General features: G+C 45.7%; 7 protein-coding genes across 11 annotated transcripts; 3 read left to right on the top strand and 4 right to left on the bottom strand.

The window, feature by feature from the left end:
* The first annotated feature begins 268 nt into the window (after positions 1-268).
* On the top strand, positions 269-18,843 carry LOC117582078. Of its 2 annotated transcripts, XM_034269638.1 has the most exons (6): positions 269-412; positions 1,151-1,338; positions 2,666-2,885; positions 2,946-3,522; positions 3,594-4,362; positions 18,831-18,843. In XM_034269638.1, the coding sequence occupies exons 2-5, from the start codon at positions 1,247-1,249 to the stop codon at positions 4,358-4,360; spliced, it is 1,656 nt and encodes a 551-aa protein (XP_034125529.1). In that variant the 5' UTR covers positions 269-412; positions 1,151-1,246; the 3' UTR covers positions 4,361-4,362; positions 18,831-18,843. The 2 variants fall into 2 exon arrangements, with proteins under 2 accessions (XP_034125529.1, XP_034125528.1); XM_034269637.1 differs by lacking the exon at positions 18,831-18,843 and having other exon boundaries at positions 3,594-4,528.
* Positions 4,494-5,892, bottom strand: LOC117582083 (dehydrodolichyl diphosphate synthase complex subunit NUS1). 2 transcript variants are annotated; one of them, XM_034269642.1, is made up of 3 exons: positions 5,752-5,892; positions 5,092-5,696; positions 4,494-4,969 (listed from the first exon to the last, which is right to left on the bottom strand). In XM_034269642.1, the coding sequence occupies exons 2-3, from the start codon at positions 5,593-5,595 to the stop codon at positions 4,628-4,630; spliced, it is 846 nt and encodes a 281-aa protein (XP_034125533.1). In that variant the 5' UTR covers positions 5,596-5,696; positions 5,752-5,892; the 3' UTR covers positions 4,494-4,627. The 2 variants fall into 2 exon arrangements, with proteins under 2 accessions (XP_034125533.1, XP_034125534.1); XM_034269643.1 differs by having other exon boundaries at positions 5,756-5,892.
* On the top strand, positions 6,754-13,188 carry LOC117582077 (adenylyl cyclase-associated protein 1). Of its 3 annotated transcripts, XM_034269633.1 has the most exons (7): positions 8,888-9,212; positions 9,743-10,250; positions 10,362-10,486; positions 11,348-11,705; positions 11,769-12,316; positions 12,385-12,902; positions 12,966-13,188. In XM_034269633.1, exons 1-7 carry the CDS (start codon positions 8,903-8,905, stop codon positions 13,047-13,049), a joined length of 2,451 nt encoding a protein of 816 aa, XP_034125524.1. In that variant the 5' UTR covers positions 8,888-8,902; the 3' UTR covers positions 13,050-13,188. The 3 variants fall into 3 exon arrangements, with proteins under 3 accessions (XP_034125526.1, XP_034125524.1, XP_034125525.1); XM_034269635.1 differs by lacking the exons at positions 8,888-9,212; positions 9,743-10,250; positions 10,362-10,486 and adding an exon at positions 6,754-6,888; XM_034269634.1 differs by lacking the exons at positions 9,743-10,250; positions 10,362-10,486.
* LOC117582084 (vacuolar protein sorting-associated protein 29) lies at positions 13,441-14,219 on the bottom strand. Its single transcript, XM_034269644.1, has one exon. The coding sequence runs from the start codon at positions 14,118-14,120 to the stop codon at positions 13,572-13,574; it is 549 nt and encodes a 182-aa protein (XP_034125535.1). The 5' UTR covers positions 14,121-14,219; the 3' UTR covers positions 13,441-13,571.
* LOC117582082 (general transcription factor IIH subunit 3) lies at positions 14,587-16,012 on the top strand. The gene is made up of 5 exons (XM_034269641.1): positions 14,587-14,715; positions 14,767-14,947; positions 15,008-15,203; positions 15,260-15,678; positions 15,741-16,012. The coding sequence occupies exons 1-5, from the start codon at positions 14,601-14,603 to the stop codon at positions 15,808-15,810; spliced, it is 981 nt and encodes a 326-aa protein (XP_034125532.1). The 5' UTR covers positions 14,587-14,600; the 3' UTR covers positions 15,811-16,012.
* On the bottom strand, positions 15,949-17,499 carry LOC117582079 (5-methylcytosine rRNA methyltransferase NSUN4). Its single transcript, XM_034269639.1, has one exon. The coding sequence runs from the start codon at positions 17,463-17,465 to the stop codon at positions 15,951-15,953; it is 1,515 nt and encodes a 504-aa protein (XP_034125530.1). The 5' UTR covers positions 17,466-17,499; the 3' UTR covers positions 15,949-15,950.
* LOC117582080 (sialin) lies at positions 18,176-22,294 on the bottom strand. Its single transcript, XM_034269640.1, has 4 exons — positions 22,036-22,294; positions 19,050-20,075; positions 18,708-18,994; positions 18,176-18,647 (listed from the first exon to the last, which is right to left on the bottom strand). Exons 1-4 carry the CDS (start codon positions 22,073-22,075, stop codon positions 18,465-18,467), a joined length of 1,536 nt encoding a protein of 511 aa, XP_034125531.1. The 5' UTR covers positions 22,076-22,294; the 3' UTR covers positions 18,176-18,464.
* Between the last annotated feature and the right edge of the window lie 1,009 nt (positions 22,295-23,303).

The raw sequence follows: 23,303 nt of genomic DNA, 5'->3' as shown, positions 1-23,303 counted from the left end.
TAATAGCCTTGATTTTGCCGCATAACCATTTAGAGGTCTGGGCATCCTTATCATTTGTTTGCATTGCACTCAATAGTTTTGTATTAAAATTAATTGAATTTTGATTCGATGCCCGCCGACGCGTCGTCTCTCATGCGGGGTGAGCTTGCTCCGCTTGCTCTTTTAATTACATTTTATTAAAAACATATGAGTGCCGACGGCTATCTCCAGCGCCAGCATCCGCTGAAGCAGAGGGGAGAATCGAACGAAATCCACTGCCGGAATCGGGGCATTCATTCAGTTTGCTCTGCTCGAGCAGTGAGGATCGCGGCTCGTCTTCCAAGTTAAGAAATTTCCAAAGTGTGTGACACATTCAACAAGTTTTAATATTCTGTTTGTAGACTTTTCCTGGGGAGTTTTGGAGTGTCAGAAAGTGAGTAACAAGTTGGATTTACTTAGCTCTGAGTAATTGTAATATAAATACCAAATAAACACTCTGGCTCTATACATTTAAAGCTCCAACAATTGATCAACCTTTTAACCCAAGCCAAATGCTTATCAACAAATTAATACACTCTCGTTCAGTCTCGTCGTTTTTTGTTATTTTGTTATTATTAATTTTTATACTCATTAGCGGTGTATTTTATTTGTTGTAATTGTACTCTGTGATAATTTCACTCGCATATTTCTGACCCAATTTCCCGAATGCAACATTTCCTTTCCAGTGCAAAACTGGCACGAGTCTGGTTGGGGTCGCATATATTTTTGCGTCATTTGTTTATCGTTGCAGAAACAATATAGCATAGTCCGATTATATGGCAGTCTATATACGCCAAATATATGTACATAGCACACAACGAGGTCTAACAATGAAACCGACAAGGAACCCATGCAAGGCGCTTTGTTTGCAAATCTTTTTCGGAATGACTTTATTTGTTTGTTTCCCCTTCCCGTTGCCCACGAAAATTGCATTTTTCTCGCTTGCATTTTGGCCATAAATTCCTCGCAGTTTTGTTTGTTTACAGTGGACAGAATTATTTATTGCTGTTGTTGGCTGCAATTTATGACAAGGAAATATTTGGTTTATAACTAACATCCCCCCCATCCGCATGCACTAAGGCCAACGCTGTGGCGCCTTCCATTGATTCCGTTTCCTCTTGTCGCTGCACAGAAATACTCACGCTGCGGATTGCATAGCTGCTCGAATTTGCATCCTAATTAAAGATCATATCGGATCATCAGAGACGAGTCCACGCACTGCTGCACCATGGCCAGGGGAAGTCAAACACTCCAATTAGTATTCTTAGCTTTAATTGCTCTATCGCAATGGCAAACACTGGCAGCGGCGATGCCCGTCACGTAAGTAATTGCAAAAACATTTACATAAATAAGTACATATTTACATAAATACGTACATTTATTTCTGATGGCCAAATGAACCTCTAAAATGTAGGCTCTAATTTAATTAAACATTTCAGATGGAGAAATATTAAAGTGGTTCTAATTGGCAGCTAAGACTCGAAGATCTTTTACAGTTTCCTATCATTTAAAGATATTTCAAGTTGAACAAATAAGAGAATATTTAGGCTGGTGTAAGGAACCTCTAAGTTGATGGGAAATTACATAAAGAACAATATTTTCTTAGGTTTAACTTTATTTAAAGGCAATTTTAAGTGGACTTCAGTGGAAAAATATTTGCTTTTTCATCGTCAAACTTATCCTTATATTTTATTAGATATCAAACAAAAATCCATATGCTGAAAGAGCTGAAAGAAAACAAAACGAAAATGAGTAAAGAAATTTGAAGTAAAATGTCATGCAACGAAAACGCATAAAATCTGAGCTCATACATAAACCTCTTAAATCATAAAAGAGCTGTAATTGGATGCCTAATTTTTGAACAATTTCCCTCTGCCCATGTCGAATTCAAAGAGCACTAAAAATATTCTAGTTCTGGGTGTTGCTCCAGCCCCAGCGCTCATCGCATTTGGACACATGTCACACACATTCGTTCGCACTTCATTTTGGGATATTCGGGCTCTTATCCCAAGGAGGAAGGGAGTGGGTTTTAGCGTAGCGAAATATGCGAGACATCAACAGTCCCAGTGCCAGTGCCAGTGCCAGTGCCACTTACATCTAAGTCCCCTGCATTCATTCACAGTCCCAGTCCAAGGCACTGCTCTCCTCCCTTCAAAAGAAAAACGAAGATGTTCAGTCCCGTCCGTTTGGCTGTACGGCTCTCCGTCCGTCTGTTGCTGTTCCGCTTATTTGTTTGTTTATTTTCGGACCCCGGGGCCGGGGCTGCAGCTCTCTAACTGCAGACACTTCATGCAAATGGGCAACGGGGAGTGGGAGTGGGAGTGGGGCATAGCGGCGGCATGTGTAGCCGCCGGCACTTAGGCAGTTGCATCTCCCCCCAGCTCCCACTGTGGCATATCCATCAGCATCAATGCATTTCACACAAACAGAAACTAAAACAGGGTTCCTGACCCTGAGAACCGGAGAGAAGCAACCATTAACGATCGCAATCGAAATGGGAAACGGTATTGGGGGAATGAAGGAATGGTACACACAGCTGGGATGAGCGGAATGGGGGAATGGGAATGGCGGCCCTTCAATATTTATAGATGCAATGGCGGAGGCCTCCCACTCAGATGATTAATGAGCTAGAAAAAATTCCTTGCAGCAATGAGGAGCTGCGCGGCACCCTCCAGTCGCTGATCTATTCGTACAATCAGCTCGACAATAAGCTGGAACGGCACGAGCATCGTGAGCGTGCCTTGGGGGAGCTGCTCAAGAAGGCGCTGCAGTCGCTGCAAAAGGGCCAAAAGAGTTTGGAGCCCATCAATGGGATATTCGGGAGGTTGGACGAGCGTGTTAGCCAGATCGAAACGATGCTCATTACGGTGAGTTGCGGACAGTAACCCAATCTCCATCCCAGCTAATGGCACATCTTCCACGTGCAGCAAGAGGAAAAATACAATGCGCAATCGGATCGCTTCAATCAGGCCACCGAGCACATGTTCAAATGGATGCGGGAGAATGACGAGTGCTTCAAGCGTCCGCCAGCAACTGCCAATTTGATTGCGGCACCCGCACCAGCGGCCATTCCGAATGAGTTTGTCCAGGAGCAGCAGCGTCTCAATAGGCAGCTGCTGGAGGAGCTCCAAAAACTCTCCTCGAGTGTCAACTCACTGCTGGACAGCAGCAAACAGACAGCCACGCAGACCCAGAAGAACTTTGACAGCCTGCCCAAGGCCAACGAACTGCTCACGCAGATTGAGGCGAAGCTGCAGCAGCACTCGTCCAGCGTCACGACAGCAGCACCGCCCAAGAACGATGAGTTTGAGACGCAGCTGCTGGAGCGTCTGAATGCTTTGGGTGGTCAGGTGGCTAAACTGAGCGATGTACCTCCGCCAGCTCCTGCACCTGCACCTGTTGGTCTCAACGAGAAGGACAGGGCGTACATTCAAGAGTTGAATAACGAGACGCTGAATGCGCTGGCCAAACTGAAGAGTGAGACTGCGTTGGGACAGCAAACAGGTACGCACATCCAATGCCAGAACCTTCTCAGTCCCTTAAGCTCTCTTTCTAATGTTTATCCCCGCCTCTAGCTTTAACCCAAACCACGGAACGTTTGCAGCAAACAGAGGCAAACATTCAGGCGGACGTTAAGCAGCTCTCCACCGATGTGGGCGTGTTGAACACCTACTTCGCTTCCGTCAACGAGAGCAACAGCAAGCTGAACGATGGCTTTGAGGCGTTGGGCAAGTTCAACAACATTATGATGACCAATTCGGAGGTGGTGCTGGACACGCAGCGCAAGGTGGAGTTCGGCACACTGCAGATTGTGCAGCGAGTGAGCAAGCTGCTGGAGGAACAGGTAACCGATCTGAAGGCTGTGCTCAAGACACGTTTTACCGCGCTGGATGGCGCTGTGGTGAGTGGACAGCAGGAGGCGACTCGCAACATTAGCGGACTGCTGGACACGGAGCTCACACAGGTGTGGCATCGCATTGAGATCATGTCCAGTGAGATTAGCCAGAGCAGGGACATGCTGAGCATCATTCAGGCTGCCTCCGATGGTTACATCAACAGCACTTTGGCCACCATGATGGGATTGGGCGGCAAGGTGGAGGAGACCAAGAAGCACATGATCGATATGGATGAGAATTTGAACTTCCTGCTGGGCAAACTCTCGCTAATGTCCAGTGAGTTTGCCAACATCAAAAAGGGTCTCGCCGACTCGCTGGAGGATTTGCGCAACTCCTTCCATTTGCTGCACGAACGCATGCCGACGGGTCCGGGGCCGCACAACATTGAGAAGAATCAGTATCTGACCGACGTGAATCTGCTGTCCAAGCGGCATGCCGAGGAGTAGAAGTGGCCACTGAAATTATATTTAACATGAAAAAATACAATAAACCTAACCGTAGCGCCTAAGGACACCAACCACTTACACACAAGAAACATATTTATGCAATTGCGATCCTAAAACACACACAAATCAAATCTCTCTCTTAAATACATTTCGTTTATGAACAAATTATGAACTTTCTCGCTTACATTCTAGAGGAATAGTTGAAGGGTTTCTATTTTACATACGGATTAGGTTTATCTACTTAACTTGTATATTCGCTTGGCCACCCTACTTGCCCCACCTCTGCTCGCAGCGTGAGTATCGATAGAGCACCTTGGTGAAGCATTCCACATTGAAGTAACGATCGCTGTGATGCGTATGGAATTCGGTGAAGCGCACATGCCACGGCATCAGACCATAGGTGCACGTTTGACGTGCAAATATGATGCCCAGGTCAGGGTCGGGTGCCTCATAGCCCAGCCGTTGCGACAGCCTTAGGGTTATCTCATCGGTGAGGGATTCCCGCTTCTGCAGCAGGTCCTGCACCAGAGGTGTCTTCCGTATTTCGTACAGATCTCGGCAGACATCTGCTATAAGGGCATGGCAATCCGCGGGCCTAATTCGATAGACCTGCAGCACAAAGACAACAATAAAATCAATTAGCGTTTGGGTACCGTGTACAGATAAGGCGGCGATTAGTTCTGGGAACCATCGACGGTCGCTTGGTAACTTGTCTTATCAGTCAGTCTTACCTGCAGCTGGGGTATGTGCGTGCCGTTTACACCGTTCGCATACCCATTACTCCTCTTGTGGTGTCCATTTGTGTGGCCATTGGTTTTGTGATGCACTGTTCGCGCTGTCCAAATGTAGCATCTCCCGCTGGGGTCCTCCCTCGGCTGGCAGAGTGGCTCCAGTTCCACATAGCTGTCCTTTTCCTCACGCCTGTCGTACACACTGACGTGCTTGATGCCAATGGCCATGGCATAGCCAAAAATGGCATTTAATCGTCTAGCATTCACGTAGTGGTCATCCGGAGCTATGATTAACACCAGGTGCTGCGGCACTTTCGTCAGACTTGCCTTGCACTCGGCTAGTAGGCGGCGCTCGTGCCGCTCACGCGCATCTTTTCCGCGACAAAAGTCATATGACCCGCGTACCAGCGCATAAAGTGTCTGCTGCTGTCGCCGCAGTAGCTCGTAGGCGCCGACCAGGAGTAGCAGGAGTTTGCCCAGCAGTAAGCAGATCACTTCAATCATGGTGGGATTGGCCTGCGGTTTGTGAAGGATCGCTGGCGATTGCTACTGGCCTCCTGTTGCTTCTTGAGGTCCCGTTCAATGTGTATACATGCAAACATAACCTGCAAACAAAGGCGGAACGTTAGTAAAACCCTTTTGCCTGAACCGAGGACTCACCCACGCTAATCCAGGCCTGTGTGGCGTAATTCTTCAATCGCTACGTGGGGGTCATTGTGTTATGTAGCTGCTTTAGTATAAAGTTTATAAACCCCGATGCATCCCCAGTAAAGTACGTGTTCTAAGCAGTGTGACCAGTTGGCGATAAAATATACCGTCAAGGCCTCATAAATATACCGAAATATACCATTGCATCTTCAAAATATACTGTAAATATACCAAAGTCTTTAATCAGATTCTTCGATTTTGATGTTCTATTTGATATTGCTAGCTTGCAAAGAGTTTCACCATGGTAACAATAGTTTAATCCAATTCAATAATCAATTTTGATTACGTACAGTACGTACAGTGATTACTCACAGAAGATTGTTGCTATAGAACATATATGTAATATGTGAATATCGATAGAGAAAAGCAGAATATCGTGAATATCGAAATTGAAAGAACAAGATTATTAAATTGATTGAATTTCGACTCGGTCGAACCCGCAGCACTTAGCTTTTTACTTCGAGATTTTGATTCCGAACTGGTTGCTAGGAGTTGCAGAAACACCTATTATAAACGCTTATTTTTATTGGATTATAAACCTTATGACCTTATATTTTTCAAATTTCTATTTAAATTTTTAAAATTATTAAAAGAGACATGTATATTAACTGATAACATTCAAAAAATTTAAAAATAGAGCGCACAACAAAAGAGAGAAAGAAATTCTATTCTTTTCCAGAAAGGAAAAGGGAACAGAAGGAATTATTATAATAAGATCGATGTGGTTTGGGGGCCAGCTGTTCTATCCTTACAACACTATTGGGACTAGACTCCGGTCACTAACCAAATAGTATATTTGGTTAGTTAGTTAGTTAGTACTATTTGGTTAGTGCTCCGGTTTTGGGAGATTTTCGCCCTTTTGGGGGGTGGGGCTAATTTTTGAGACTATCGTGATACTATCAACCACTATCGAGACTTTAAACCATCGATACGAGCTAGGTCGATAGTGTCCAACCATCGATAGTACCGATAGTGCCATCGATAGTTCTCCACCTCTGCACAGTTTTGCCGGTTTTGCTGCGTCTCCAAGTTCTTGTGAAAATATTAAGTACGAATTAATTGTCTGCCAAGTCTTCGAAGCTAATCAAGGTGAGTAATCCACGAGAATATCCATCAACCGCACATCCTGCCCTCGTAGCTCGAGTTTGTGATTAAGTCGATGTCCAGGCGGCTGTCTGGAGTAAGTGAGTGGGTGGGTGTGTGCAAGTGTATCCTAAATATATATAAAGATATGTATATTTATATCTACATATGTATATATGTGCATGGTGTGAATGTACAAGAGACAGCTGTGCTGTGCCGCTGTGACAGCGAACCATGGACGATTTAGATGTGATGGCTATTTTCGTGTGATTCATTTTGTTTAGTGAAATTAAATTCACGCAAACACGTACATATATGTGTGAGGGTGTGTATATTTGCTTTTCTGTGTTTCTCGATGTATTTTTAATGATGATTTCATATCCAATTCCATTTTACTTAACTAATTGCGCAGATACAAATGTATGTACATTGTATGCAAATTAATTTATACGTGGATGGATGGTTCTAGTACATATTCTAACAATCCAACCCGATACCTTAACTACTCAGCTGTTCTGTGACTCACGCACACACACACAGAGTCGTTTCCCCAATTCGATAGTTAACGCAAGACCGACCAAACCCAACCCTCGCCTGTATGGATGATGACTCAAAAGATGGCCGAAATGCTATCAGTAATATTCGCAACTGAAAACGGTTGCAGAGATTACAATTATTCCGGGTATTTTACTTACTGTTGCCTTAGAAGGCGGTAAGTTTCCAACTTCCAATTAGCAGAAGTTTACGATAGTGCCACCAATACAAACACACGCACAGAATTGCATGCACGCATATGTGGGATAACGGTGCATCTGCTGCAGACATTTAATCTGCTTGCGATTCTAGTTTATAAACGCATCAGCAACAGCAGAAGCAACAAGAACTAGTATAGTTGGGGCGAAAGTTGCCACCGGTCTCGAAAACGGATTCGGATTCCCCACTCTTAATTGCCAGCCATTTGTTTTAGCCAGTTAAGATGTTAGGCACAAAAAACCACTTTGCCGGTGCAATAAACTCATTGCGCAGCTGTCGAGGCTCTCTCTGTCCCGCTCTTTTTGTTTGTCTCTCTTGATTGTTCGCTGAGGGGAGGCTTAATGTAAGCTTTCTCTGCCGGTCAAGTGCATCTTTTTCGAGTTAGGCGAAATTATCTACACCGAAAGTAAATATTAAGCTAACATTTTCATTGCCAATCAGTTGCTTGCCCGAATTGGTCAAGCATCGCCTGCAGTGTCATGCCAAAATAGGCGAAAAATGCACAAAACAGCTGAAAGCTTGAACTTGCTGCTTATATGAGCTTAACATATTAATGTGGGGTTAACAGCAGAACAGTGGCCAGAGGCTGCGGCTTGTCCTGTGTGCAGAGTGTATTAACAAAGGGGGGTGAGGCATATGTGCCGCGCTCTCTCTCTCTCTCTCTCGCTTTGTGCGCTCTCTCGGCGTGCTTCACCTTGCATAACTGTTCCCCTTGCTCCTGTGCGTGCGCGTGTGCTCCTTTTAGGGTGTGTTCCGCCGTATGGGTGTGCCGTGACCGTCGGTCCGTGTGTGTGTGTGTATGTGTATTTGTGTGTCATTTGGCCTCCGCAGTCGTCACTTGACCCAGTTGGAGACCGGAACAGCAACCAGGAAATTTCTTTTATATTGGACAGAAAACTGCTGTGAAAAAGTGTGTGTTAAATCTGTTAATCTCTCACCTGGAGTCGGACGTCAGACAAATAGACAGACAGATAAGCCACGAAGGAGTGGCTGACCTGACTCCGCTTTTGGTTTCCATTTCTCATGTGTTCTTTCCTTTTGCGGCTTTTGTCATTTGCCTCTTCTAACCCATTTGTATGGCTGCCTGCCACCGCCACCTTCAATGTGCTGATGCTCTGATGCTGAATGCCACCGATGTTGTGTGTGACCGCTGTGCCGTGTCCGTGTGTCTAAGCATGAGATAAAAGAAGAAAAAAACTTAAAACGGAAATTATATAATGTGCTACAACGTTCGTCTTTAAAGTGAAGACCACCCAACGGCCGCAAAATGTTCTCATGCTGTCGAGCCAATACCAAAGTAAGCAAAAAGGACAAGGGCAGCAAAGTCGAAGAAGAGAATGAAGAGGTGCTAGTGCCAGTGCCAGTGCCAGAACCAGTGTCACCCAACCCAACGAACGAAAAGGAGGAGCCACCCCAGCTGAATGGCACTGCAGCCAAGCTTGAAAGTGAACCCGAGCCGGAGCTAAAGCTAATGCCAGTGCCAGAGCCACAGGCAGAACCAGAGCCAGTCTCTGTGGAGGCGGACGACAGTGTCGCCCAACCAATGTCAAACGATGAAGTTGCCAAATCCGATACTGGTATTAACTTATTCCCTAAGTATACACAACTCTATCTACTCCACCACTCTCTGCTGCTGCTGCTGCTGCCGCTGCTCTGTGTGCTCTTTGAAGCACTTCAAAGCAATCGCACGCTCGGCTTTTGTGTACATTTGCACAGGGTTCAGAGACCTCCGCAGCCTGGACCTGCAGCCCAGCCCCAACCTAGGCCAGAGCTTTGTGCTACTTCTTCTTGTCTCTACTTTTCTTTTTGATTTTTAACCACTTTATGCTGTTTTTCGTTGTACTTTCCGCCTGTTTCCATGTGGCTATAAGGGAATATCAAGGCATGGTGACGATTCATTAGCTGATAATGACTTTACCACACATAAACATCAATCAAAGTCATAGATAAGCTTTAAAAATAAACGATAAATGTTTGTAGTTATCGAACCAGCAAGTAATCACTTATAAAACGATTTTTAATCGATTAATTAACCGCCTGGCTGCCTTGATATTCTCTGCCACAACTTAAACCTCTAGAAGAGTAATCCTAAGCAACGTTTTCACAGTCATTGTAGACGTGTTAGCTGCACCAGTGACCACTGAAAAAGAGACAGCAAGTCTTCCATCTCCCGTGCTGCAATCTTCGCTTCGCTCAACACATTCGTCGACCTCTACGGCCCCACCCGCATCAATGACGAGCGCCGGTGTGGAGGATGAGGATGATGTGGTTGTGGCAACGGTTACACCGACAACGCCGCCACCACAGCCACCGCCCACAAAGAGCTGCCTGTCGCGCCACAATTCCACACATCAATCCATCAAGAAGAAGGTGAACATCAGCAATCGGGCGGAGATAATTGAGCCGGAGCCGGAGCTGCCACCGCTCGGCATGCACAATCACAATAACAACAATGGCTCGCTGGCCGACGACGATGAGGTGTTCTCGGACTCGTTGCCACCGCCCAAACGGGAGAGCATGTGTGCGCCATATATTGAGGGAGATCTGGTCTCCGAAACGCTGGCCTTTGCCCACGGTCTGCCCGTGTGGTTCGAAGACGAGCGACTCAATGAGATGTATGCGCCTTGTTCTTCTTTAATTCTTGTTTAGTTCTCGCTCCTTACGCGTTCTCTGCGTTCGCTAATCCTTTTCGACTATTCACATCCTCTGTTGTCCTTCATGTTCAGGGGCTGCATTGAGCCACCGGTGACGCCAGTGGGACGCGATGAGCTGGAACTGAAGCGGCAACGCCTGTATACGGAGCTACTGCGAGCGGCACACGCAGCCGTCGAGCACAGCGTGGCCGTGCGGGGTATGATGATATCCTCGTTCTCAGTTCTTAAATACTTGAATCTCGTGTGGTTTAATTTACAAGCGATTTGTGTGAAATTGTTCACTAATTTTCCGTTTATCAAATCGGTTGTGTCTGAGAGTTAAACTTAAATCGCGTTCAAGTAACTTTGTATTTTGGATTTTAACACTCTATTGTTCCTTCTCTCTTGTTCTTTCGTTCTGTTTTGTCTGTTTTTGACGTTTTCTTCCTAGTCTTTTGCATGTGGCAATGTCGTCGATTCTTTGATTTTGTATACCCTTGCAGAGGATCATTTCAAGCTCCCTAATGTCTGTTTGTTATTGCTGTCATAGTAAAGTTATCGAACATAATCCATCTCTAAGAAAAAGCTCTGTACATTTTTATTGATCTGCAAGGGTATCGATGACTTCGGCCTTCGAAGTTTGACTTTCTTTCTTGGTCCTTCCCTCTGGCCAACACTTTGATTTATTACATTTCTTAATTGATGTTTATTAAGTACACAGCTTCATGGAACTTTTTCTGTTGTACTTTTGTCCTGAAGTTCATCATCATCATCATCATCATCATCATCATCATCATTGCAGCCCATTCCATCATTCCATCTTGCTCACTCGCAGCGACGTTTTTTCTCGCTGACTTTTGATTTGTACTCGTACCATTTAATGTATTTTCAATAGCGACTTTTTGTGTGTTGTGTGCACGATTTATTAGGGGGGAAAAGGATACTCTCCATCACGAATTTTTCTTTGTACTATGTGTGATTATTATATAAATTTGTTAATGTTCTTGAAGCACTTAAATCCATTACCGACAAACCAATGTTCGAGTTTTTATAACAAATAAAATTCTTTAACCATTTAGAAAACGAACCCGACGCTAAGCCATCGGCTGCTGGACATTTGGAAAGCATTTGTGAACGCTTGGAGAGTCTAGTTGATCGCTTGGAGCGTACCTTGATCGCGCCACCGACGCAGTCACAGGCCCAGCCGGAATCGATTGAATTGCCCCCGCCACCATCACCGCCACCGCCACCACCACTAGAAGCTGAAGAAGCTGCTAACCCAGAAGACGTTCTAGCCGAAGTACCGCCAAGCAGCATCATGAGTGTCGCGGGATTCGAGGACATCGTTGCGGGTCCGCTGAGCAAATACCTGACTCTCTCCGCTAAAATTGGCGGCGATGTGGCCCAGCATGCCGAACTCGTGAGAAGCGTTTTTGCGTGAGTCAAACCGAGGAAGAGTCATCCAGCTGTTTGCTCAAGTTTTGGTCCCTCTTTTAACAGCCTGCAGCAGCAGTATGTGACACTGGCCACGCAGATTGCTCAGCCGGCGCAGCCAAAGCAAGCGGAATTGCTGAAGCCCACGTCGACGCAGATCAGCGCCATTCAGGACTATCGCGAGAAGCATCGCACGTCGCCGTTCTTCAATCATCTGTCCGCCATTAGCGAGAGCATTCCCGCCCTCGGTTGGGTGTGCGTTGAGAAGACGCCCGGACCGTATGTCAAGGAGATGAACGATGCCGGCCAATTCTACACGAATCGTGTGCTGAAGGAGTGGAAGGAGAAGGACAGCACGCATGTGGAATGGGCACGTTCCTGGGTGCAGACTCTCGCCGAGCTGCAGGCCTACATCAAGCAGTATCACACCACGGGTCTGGTGTGGTCCGGCAAGGGTGCGGCACCGTCTGGCGGTGCACCACCTCCGCCACCACCCGGCGGTCTGCCACCACCACCACCTCCATTGGACTTGAGCGCCCTGAAGCTGGAGAGCGGCGGCGATGATCGTAATGCGCTGTTTGCCCAAATCAATCAAGGCGCTGACATTACCAAGAGTGAGTATGAAATGTTCCCGTTCTGTGGATTGTTCATCAATCTTTTGCTGTGTCTTTCACCTGAACAGACCTAAAGAAGGTCACTGGGGATATGCAGACCCACAAGAATCCCTCATTGCGCACTGGACCGGCACCATTCAAGACGCCCGCTAAGTCGGGCTCATCGGCTGCACCCGCAGCACCTGCCGTTGCCAAGGAACCCGTCTTCACACGCGATGGCAAGAAGTGGCTGATCGAATACCAGAAGAACAACACTGGCCTGCTGGTGGACAATGCTGAGATGAACAATGTGGTCTATGTGTTCCGCTGCGAGGGCTCCACGCTGACGGTCAAGGGCAAAGTGAACAACATTGTGCTGGACTCGTGCAAGAAGTGCTCGCTGCTGTTCGATTCGGTGGTGGCCTCCGTTGAGTTTGTCAACTGTCAGAGCGTCCAAATGCAGGTGCTCGGCTTTGTGCCAACAATTTCCATTGACAAGAGCGATGGATGCCAAATGTATTTGTCCAAGGAATCTTTGGGCGTGGAGATTGTTAGCTCCAAGTCTTCCGAGATGAATATACTCTTGCCCGATGCAAGCGGTGATTATGTGAGTGCCAAAAGGAATGGGAAACTCCTCGAAATATTACTAATTTGTGCTCTCTTTTTGCAGACCGAACTGGCTGTTCCAGAACAGTATAAGACCACCATTGCTGGCAAGACCCTCAAGACTGTGTGCGTGGACAGCCTCGGCTAATGTGTGTGCGTGTGTTGGGTATTCAGCCATCCGTTGCTTTTCCAGCTATCATCAACAGCATTGGCCAGACACGTCAATCATTATGTGTATCTAATATTAAGCGCAAAAAGTTTTCGTAATTCAGAAATTGTAAGAACCCAAAAACAAACACAAAACATTTGCTATCGTGAAAAGTATTTATATATAAAGATATTTGTGTCGATGGTCAATGGAAATGCGATGAAAAAGCTTCGATGGAACGAACCGAAACGTAAGGAACCGCTAAGAACAGAACCCCCAATGTATTTATATCGAGATTCGAACATTTTTTAAGCAGACTCTTCATTTGATCGTCAGAAAATACAACAAACACTTTTTTATATTCTATTGAAATAAAATTTAAACATTTTTTATCAAATAAAAAAAAGGAGAAATTGAAAGCGTTTTATTTCTACTAGAATTACATTTACAATTCAATTATTAAAGCCTGGATCTGTGGGTGGTAGATTAGGGGGCTAGGAATGGCTGTTAATACTTTTGATCCTATATCTTCTTGTACTCGATTCGCTCCACTTTGACCTCGTCGCCAATTAGCTGATAGACGTACGTCACCACCGTCGTGCTTTGGATATCCATCAGCACGAAAGAGGGCACCACATTCATGTCCAGCGGATTGAAGGCGCCCGTTGCCGAGCCTGGATTGATGTAGAACTTGTTGCCGTGCTCGTACGCCTCGAACTTGTACGTGTGCCCCGTTATCAGTATGTCCACATCAAGCTGGCGTTGAATCAGCGCCAGAGCCTCTGGATCGCCGCGCGGCACCACCTGATGGCCATGGCACAGGCCGATGCGGAATTGGCCCACTGTCACCACTTTCTGCTCCGGATAGCTGAGATTCTCGTCAAAGTCACCGCGCACTATGTGCACATCGTTGGCCAGCGATTTCAGATAGTCGTAGGACTCTTTTGTGCAAATGTTGCCGGTGGCCAATATGTGGTGGATCCGTCCCGGCACCAGCAGCTTCTTGAACTTGTACGGCAGGCTGCTGCAGCGATGCGGGATGTGCAGATCCCCGAGTACCAGAACGAGCATTGTATTATCCTTGGGGGGCTTATCTTGTTTTGTTTTTCCCTAAAATTGTGAAACGCCCAGCGATTGAGCTGAAACTGCAGTATGACCAGGTCGATAAAATACTAACCATATACCAAGATATGTACTACAGTGGGCTTGAGATCTCATACATGTGTACAAAATTGTTGATAATATATTTATCACAGTTGTAGTTTTTCATCTACATATTCGATGCTTAACTTTTGCATTTTTATACACTCATATTCCATTAATTGAAGACTGTAATGACATGCAGTAGGAGTGAGAGCTATTTATGCTTTATATATGATCCACTCATCAACCATTTACAAATGTTGTACCTTTGTTGTTTAAACTTTAATGTGTATCTTAAAAATATTTTAATTAAAGAAAATTGGTTCACCAATCATATAAAATTATATATTAATTCCAGAGAGTCCCAACTAGCTTGAAATATTAAACCGAATATCAAAATAGAGGAAAATGATTTCCATCGGTATATTTACGGTATATTGTGTAATTGAGAAGGTATTTTTCGACATATTGGTGAAGCTTGTTATCGATAAAATGGAACCGGAACAAAATGCAAGCACCGAAAGTACGTTCTGTAAATAATTGAAATATCTCGTATTTTATGGATATTTTACAGCTGAGTCCGGCATCGACCTGTTGGTCATCGTGCTGGACACGAATCCATCACAGCACATAGTCCGCCAGAACCCGCAGAACCTCACACAGATACTGGAGGCAGTGATCGCTTTCGGCAATGCGCACCTCATGCAAAAGGCACAGAACAAATTGGCGGTCATCTCCTGCTCGCATCATGCAACGTAAGTGGAGTGCTTAATTCTAGTTACATCTTCGAAATTGATTGAGTTTTTCTTTGGCAGAAATTTCCTCTATCCACAGCCAAGGCGTCAGGTGGAACTGCGACAGATTGACGGCCAGTACGAGGCCTTCAGTTTGGTGGAGAAGACTGTGAAGCAGCAGCTGGGTAGCATTCTGATGAATGCCCCTAGCCTTAATGCACCCTCTGAGAGCCTGCTAGCTGGCAGCATGGCCATGGCACTGTGCTACATATCAAGAGTGAGTGAAAACTGAGCTCCAAAGACAAATATAACCCGAATTTCGTTTAATTTCAGTTGCAACGCAATGTTGCCGCCGGCGTTAAGATGCATTCCCGCATTCTGGTGCTGACGGGCAGCAATGAGTGCTCCTCCCAGTACATGACATTCATGAATGTGTTCTTTACCGCACAAAAGCTGGGCATAACTATAGACACCTGCGCCTTGGATAAAACTTTGAGCTTGCTGCAACAAGGCTGTGATATAACCACTGGCCAGTTCCTAAAGGTCACACAGTTGGATGGCCTGCTACAGTATTTACTGTGGGTGTTTCTGCCGGCACCACAGATGCGTCACAAATTGGTACTTCCGCCACCGCCAAAGGTGGACTATCGCGCCTCCTGCTTCTGCCATCGAGAGCTCATTGATATTGGCTATGTGTGCTCCGTTTGCCTGTCGGTGTTCTGCAAATATAGTCCCATTTGCACCACGTGCCAGTGAGTATAGAAGGGGTTTACTTGCCCGATTTATGGTACAAGTTTTGTTTGTATCTTTGCAGCACAATTTTCAAGACCCCTGGACCGCTGCCCGTGAAGGCCAAGAAGAAAAAAAAGGATAAGCAAATGTAACTTCAGAAGCTTCAAACGTCGAGGAATTCTTTGGAAAGGAATTGCACTTGGCTTCCGGTTACTTTGTATTCTATAAGTTCAACCTCAATCCATTTTCTGTACATTTTGTACACTCAGGAACACATTCTTTATCATTTTTCTCATACATTTCTTGTAATTTTACTAAAATACATAGGGCCAAAGTTGGCTGGCAGATAAGGTATCACCATTTGGCCATATTTAAGCCCCTTTGGGTGCTCAAACTTGAACACATCCGAGAAGAGTTCCGCCTGTCTGCTCAGATCTTTAATCGTTGCAGTAATGCCATGCTCGATGAAGACTTTCTGCAGCGCCATGTGCACCACGCCATCGTTTTGTATGGGCGATAGCGAGCAGGTGGAGTAAACGAGACTGCCGCCGGGCCGTAGTAGGCGCAAACAGTTGGCCAGAATGTCCGACTGGAGCTCGGGTATGCGCAGGCGTTCCTTGATGCGCGACGGCTTGAAGATGTTGTTGTCCTGCTCCATGACCACATGACGATCTGTGGTGCAGGGCACATCCACCAGTATTTTGTCGTATTGCTGGTACTCATCCAGATTGCGGGCATCGCTCTGGCTGAAGATCAAATGCTTGGCGGCCAAACGCTGCTTGTAGTCGAACAGAAACTCCTGCATGAGGCGGCGCACTCTGTTCACGCGCGACTCCTGTATGTCATTGCACACCAGTTTGTCCAGGTGGAGTGTCTGCAGCAGCAGCAGTGACTTGCCACCCGGCGAGGCACAGGCATCCAGCACCTTTTCGCCAGGTTGCACCTGCAGGAAGAGTGGCGGCAGCGTGGAGGCGCCGTCCATCATGAAGTGCGAGGAGACGCCCGTGAGGCATTTCTTTGGCGCCTTAAAGTCCGAGCAGTTGCCCATCTCGTAGGTGTACAGCGCCAAGTGCTCAGGATAGTGGAACAAAGTTTCCGGCTCTATTCTGAGCGGAAAATCTGCACTGGTCTGGTAGTATTTGTAATGCTCTGACTCTGCCACCCAATCCTCCATGCCCTTGATGCTGTGTGCAGGCATATACTCGTACAGGCCCCCAGTGCCAAACTGGGGATCCACTAACCGGTGCTCATCCAGCTTCACATCATTCTCCAGCGCTTTTGTCAAGCTCTGCTTGAAGTCCTTCGACTCTGATTGTGTTTTCTCCTTTGCCTCGACATTGTCGTACTTTAATTGTTGTGGCATCTGCACAGACGCACCATCCTCTCCAGCACTGGGGTAAATGGAAGCCACCTCGCGTTCCTGTTGCTTTCGCAGCAGCGCATCAAGTTTGTCATCGATTTCGTAACGATTCTGGCCCTGGCCCTCCGTCGCTGGGTCTGTGCCCCGAAGACGCTCCTGCGCCAAATTGATGAGGGACTTCATGTTGATGGCCCCGTCCGTCTCTAGCATGCTGCAGGTCTGTTCCGTGTTCCCGAAATTGTTCACCATGGCAATGTACTTGTGCCTCGTGAGCAATGCGGCTCGCATGTTCTTCCATCGTGTGCCGTAAACGGAGCCGTAGAAGTCATCGAAGCTGTCTATGGCCCGGTCGCAGTTGTTTTTCTTGTTCTGTAGCACATTCCATCGCTTCTTTCCTCCACTTTTCCAGCGTCGCTGCAGCCAAAAAACGCTGCGAACGTTTAACATTTTTAAATTTGATTTTGTTTTATAAATCAGCCGGATACCGCAATATACCAAAACAATTATGAAATATACCATTATACACCTCAGAAATGTTACGAAATATACCAAAAATCCTGAATAATTTTCCTCGACTTTGATCTTCTGTTCGATTTTACTATCTGATTAGGACTTTCAGCACTAAACCAATAATTTGACTCTATTCATTAATTAACTCTCCACAATATTGTCTAGTCTTCAGGATCTGTCTTTATTGGATTGATTGCAAAATAAGGTTAAAGCTAAAAATGTCGAGCAAAAAATTAAAAGTTACGTGGGTGGGATTGGAATGTTACGGCATTGACAATTTGTTGCTGGCCAACCGATAGTATAGTCACTACTATTTGGTTAGTGGTATAGTATAGTACTTGTGTACAATAATTTGACATACTTAATTTTAAAATTACACTTTTACCAGCTGCTAGTTGTCTTAACATACTTTTATTTCATTGTTTCGAAAATAAGGTTCAAACTAGAAAGGTCAAAAAAGTAAAAGCTTGTTTATACCTCTTATTTTAGTGTTGTGAAATGTTCCGTCTAACCGTTTCTGGTAACTGTTAGGGAAGCTTAATGTTAAGTGTCCAATGTTAAATTTAGCGCAAAAATGTAAACTCTTCCTTGGCCAAAACCAATAATTTCGTGAGACCAACAAAAGTTGAACCTTTATGGCCCTTCGCTTTCACTACGACATCGCTTTATTTTGTAGATAACTTTTGAAATCATGAGTGTTAAGTACAACAGGCGGGCTGAGAGTGTTTCATATTTGAGGCATACATAGATACAGATACTTAGGGATACAGCAAACTAAAATCTAGAGTTTGTAATTGGTATATACAGTCCAGGGTGACCATTTCATTCGGTGCTTTGCTTTTGCTTTGCTTTGCTCTGTTCAAAAGTCATCTGAGTAGAGTGCGGTGGCAATCGATCCTAGAAACGCGATTAGGGGCCTCTTGTGGCCTTGTGGATTTAGGGCTTGGCGGGTATGTCCTTCAGCGGGGTCTTCTCATCCTTGGCTTCCGGATCCTTGGGGGAGCCCGACTTGTTCCACGACTGTTCACTGCCAGAACCAAAGATGACAAAGACAAGGAACTCCAAGGCAAAGAGCACAATTGTGACACCAAAGATGATGCGCCAGGCATTAATGTTTTGCTGTAATAAAGGGGAAATGTGAGTAAATTATGCAGAAGAAATCAGAGATCTTCCACTTACATTTCCATGTGTGACAAAGCCCACGAACAGCGGCACAATAATGCCCGGCAGTGTAGCCGCCGTGTTGGTTAATGCCACCAGAGTGCCAGCAAAGTTGGGCGCAATGTCAATGTGATTGGAGAGGAAGCCAGAGAACATGGCGCCCATGGCCACAATGCCCACAGACATAACGGTAACAGCCTCATAGTGATGGCAGCCAATGTAGCAGAGAATCAGCAGACAAATGCCCGGAACAATGGTGCAAATGGAAGTGGCCGTCTTGCGAGCAAACGTGGTGCTAATTTTGCCTGCAAAATTGCGAGTTTAAGAAGAGATTCATGAAATTGAAGACTAAGTATTCACCCTTTGACTGCAGCGTATCCAGCAGCTTGCCCAGCACAATACTAAAGATAATCATGGGGAAGTAGGGCAGAGCGCTGAGTGCCGCATTGCTGGCCACATTGAACTTGAGCACCTGCTTCATGTAGAAGGGAATCTCGATGAGGAACATGTACCAGCCGAAATTGTTGCACGTGTGAGCAATGAGAATGGCCCAGAAGGGAATCGACTTGAAGACCTTGCCCCAGGGCACAGCGGGATGATGTTCGACCTTCTGTTCGGTGCCCAGTGAACTGGTAATCATTTGACGCTCCTCCACGCTGATGAAGCGCTGCTTGTTGGGGTTATCCTGCACGAGGACAGTCCAGAGCAGCATCCAGATGCAGCTGAGCAAGCCCATCACATAGAAGACAGACTCCCAGCCCCACTGGGCGGACAGCATGCCGGCGAGTAGGATGGACAGCGCTGTGCCCGCCGATGTGCCCACATAGATGATGGTGGACATGACCATGCGCTCGCTGGGTGGTGCCCAAGAGGCAATCATCACATGCATAGCCGGGAAGGAGGCGCCACCGCCAATGCCCTCCAGCACGCGCATCAGAATGAGGCCGCCATAATGCATTTGCGTGAAGACAGGCGTCAGCAGGGTGCACACCACATTGATGGCCACCGAGAAGAGCATCACCCACTTGGCCGAGAAGTTCTCCGCCACATGAGCCAGCGGAATCTGCGACACGAGATAGCCCCAGAAGTAGCAGGAGAGCAAAGTGCCCTGCAAGGGTTCACTCCATGTAAAGGGTCCATCCTCCACCTTGGCCGTCACATTGGTGGCGCCACCGGGCGGCGAGCAAGTCTCCACTAAGGTCTCCGCCTCCTTGGTGCCATTGAGAAGGGTCACAACTGAGCCATGTCCCAAGTCATTCAGTTCCTTGATGGCCGTGTGATTGACCATCGCAACCATTGCCACACTGAGATTCACTTTGAGGCCATAGACAATGGCCATGCCAATGGAACCGAGCAGCGCTAGAACATAGCGAGCGGGCACGAGTTCTGGAAGGGAGAGAAGAGGTTTTGGATTTGTTAGTAAAAGTGATTATGTATCCCGAAGGTCAATGCCTATCCTGTGGCAGAAAGTGCAGAAATAGCTACTGCTGAGAACTTCCATTGATAAATTACTTAAGTTCAGAAATGCTCTATTCGAAAACCTATCTTATTCCGACCATCAATTGGAAGTACCTTTGGGTAGCTTGGAGTTTCATTTGCAGCTTTTTGGTGCCACAAATTCATTTGATTAATGCAATTCCATCGATTGGTTATGTTAACCAATTAAGTGAATTAAGTTCTACGTTTTATTTGCTTGTATTTCGCAGGTTTAAAGTTGATTTGTTCAGCGTGCACTCCGTCTGCATTCAAATCAAATCATTTCCAGCCCCAACCACGCACAAGAATTTCGTTTACAAATATAGATATGACAGCAGCAATCACCTGGCCACCACTCGAGTCAGTCAGACACGAGTTCTTCTAATAGCCCGTCGCCCTGCCCTGATTACTGACAGTTGGGTAGGGTCAGTGTGTATGCCGAGGGGTGCCACGCGCATTGATATAGCAAATAATCCTGCCGGTGGAACGATGTCTGGCAGATAACAAAAATTGTATAAATTTGCGGTCGTTCATTTTCAATTTCACTTTCATGGCTCTCCTTCGAGCTGGCAGCACGATTATTATTTATGTTTGCTAATTGTTTGCCCTGCTATTGACATTGTGGGTGCCATAAGTTACGGAAATACACTCACTTTTGTGTGCAATAAATATTTGTTTCCCTACTTATTAGGATTTTTCATGGGTAGAGCATTTATAGTTCGTTTTAGTTTCATTTTTTGCCTGCTAAATCTTTGTTTGCTTGGGTTATAACTTATTAATTGTTCAGCGATTCGCTCCCTGCTGGTGCTATATTTATTTATCAGTCTCGTTGGGGTTGGGTCTATTGTGGATATAGGTTCAAGTGCTGCTGGGGTTGTCTGGAGGGGCTTACAATCCATTCAACTGTCTAGAAAATCTTGCTAAAAATGTGATCATTTCTTAGGTAACTTCAAAAAAATGCACAAGAACTATTTTCGAATATTTATGGGGATTATTAGTTGATAATCAGCCCATAATTGTTGTTGTATTTTTTATATAGCTCTAAAATTCGATTAGATTCTGTTTATCATCAGGTCTGGTGGCTGGTGGCTGGTGGGCAAAAAGGCGTAAAATTCTGCATTGTTTGTTTTGGGGTTAAACATTATTGTTTGCATATTCAAAACGCTTGGCTAACTTTGATGAATGTTTGCAGGCATCAAACACATTGTTGGGATAGGCAGTACATACATACATACATACTCGTACATATTTACATACATACATTCATAAATATGTAGTGAAAAGTCATAAATGTGGCGACAGTTTGTCTTCAAAGTTTCTGCTGCGGGAAATACCAGGCAAAAAATGTTTATTTAAGTATTAAGATATATTTGTACTATATCTGCCAGTATATCTTTGACTTCCATGTGACCTTGCCCGGGACAGTAGGCGGAGAAGAGAAGACCCCGAGAGCCTGGGCATAAAAACGCCAAAAACAAATCAAATATGCCAGGAGGGTCTGGAGGTCTGGAGGTGGCATCTAAAAAAAGCCGGGACCGAACTGAACATTAAGGATATCACAAGCAAGCACACACACCCTCACATATACACATAAAGGAAGTGTATATACGACCCGGACTCACGCACACACCGAACGACCTTTCAGCCGGCTTTAAGGTCAAACGTTTTGTATCGTTCTTGGCCCTGCCTCTGGCCTTGCATTTCGCACATTTTGCCAACATTTGCGGCACTCGCACACTGACACTTGTTGCACTTGCACTTTGCCTCGAAATGGATGCAACCAGATGGAGTCTCCTGTCCCCGACTGTGTACACACCCACAAAACGTGGCTGTATGACACTTTCTGCCCCATAATCCGTATGACACTTACTGCCCAATATGCTGCCTTTGGCAGGCACTTCCTCCGTCATTTTGCTGTGTGTTTTGGTTTTGGGCTGCAGCAGCTGGCGAGCCGAATAAATGTGATTTGTTTATGCAAACAAATGGAAATAGACTTTATCGTGTGGGGGAGGCAGCAGCTCCTAATAGCTCCGGCAAACACCAAAATCGAAATTCGAACTGAAATACACTCGCGGGTCACGTTGCGTTCCCTGAAACAGTTGCTCTACAACTGAGGCGGCAAGCTGGAATACTCTTAGCTTTTTGTGCGTCGTCGTCGTCCCCCAATATTTAACGTTTTCGTTTTGATGAACAGAACCGGCCTGACGCGCTTTAGCTATACATACATATGTATGGGTGTTTGTGTGTTTGCTCTGCGTTTGAATTGCGTTTGCTTTTCTTTGGTGGTGGTTCGTTCTCCGTTTTTCTTTGGGATCTTCTGCTCTCGTTTACTGTACTGGAGAGTGGCGGCAGGCAGCCTGTCGGCTGGCACGTTGCCTCCTCTGCCTGAAGGGTTCGGTTGGAACTTGTTCGGCTGTCGCTCGTGCGGTTCGGGCTCTCACTGACGCTGAAAGTTTATGTCGTCATGTTTGGAATATCTCTTGAACATTCCACCGTTATGCTTCTGGCTGCGCCACGGATTTCGTTTGGCTTACATTCGATTGCATCGACGCGTCGCAATGCTGAATACCGTTGGGGTCGAGTCGTCGTCATGCTTTTTGTCAGCACCACACACCTTCCCCTCTTGCATGTCAATGGAGCGAGCGCAGCGCGTTTGTATCGGAAATGCATCATGAATGGGTGAACATTAGCTGTGCGTTTTTACACAACGGATTGACGTTATTTAGGGTAAAGGTAAGAGCTACTAATAAAGCAGTTTCCATGAATGAAATAATGGAAATTCAATAAGAAACTTAAACTAAATAAGACATCAAACGACATCGATTCGATTTTCAGTGCATGTGAACCCATGCACAATCTATTTGTTATATAAATATCTTCAGTCAATTCAATTACCCTGGCTCTGCTCAATTCAAAACCAAACAACAAAATACACATCTAAGTGTGTGTGTTTTGTTTTGTACACACACAAAAATCCAATATTAAAAATGCAAAACGCGTGCATAAAATTAGTATAAACTTCCCAAACCGAAGTAGACCCAATAGCCCATCAAACCAAACCGAAAAACTCAACTCAAAAGTAGCAAAAATATTTGTATTTGTCTCTTTTTATAATGCCATTTTTAAATCAGTTGTTTT

Source organism: Drosophila guanche, unplaced genomic scaffold, assembly GCF_900245975.1.
Source record: "Drosophila guanche unplaced genomic scaffold, DGUA_6, whole genome shotgun sequence".
Taxonomy (NCBI): domain Eukaryota; kingdom Metazoa; phylum Arthropoda; class Insecta; order Diptera; family Drosophilidae; genus Drosophila; species Drosophila guanche.
Note: the sequence above shows the minus strand (reverse complement) of the source record. Positions and strands in the feature narration are given on the sequence as shown.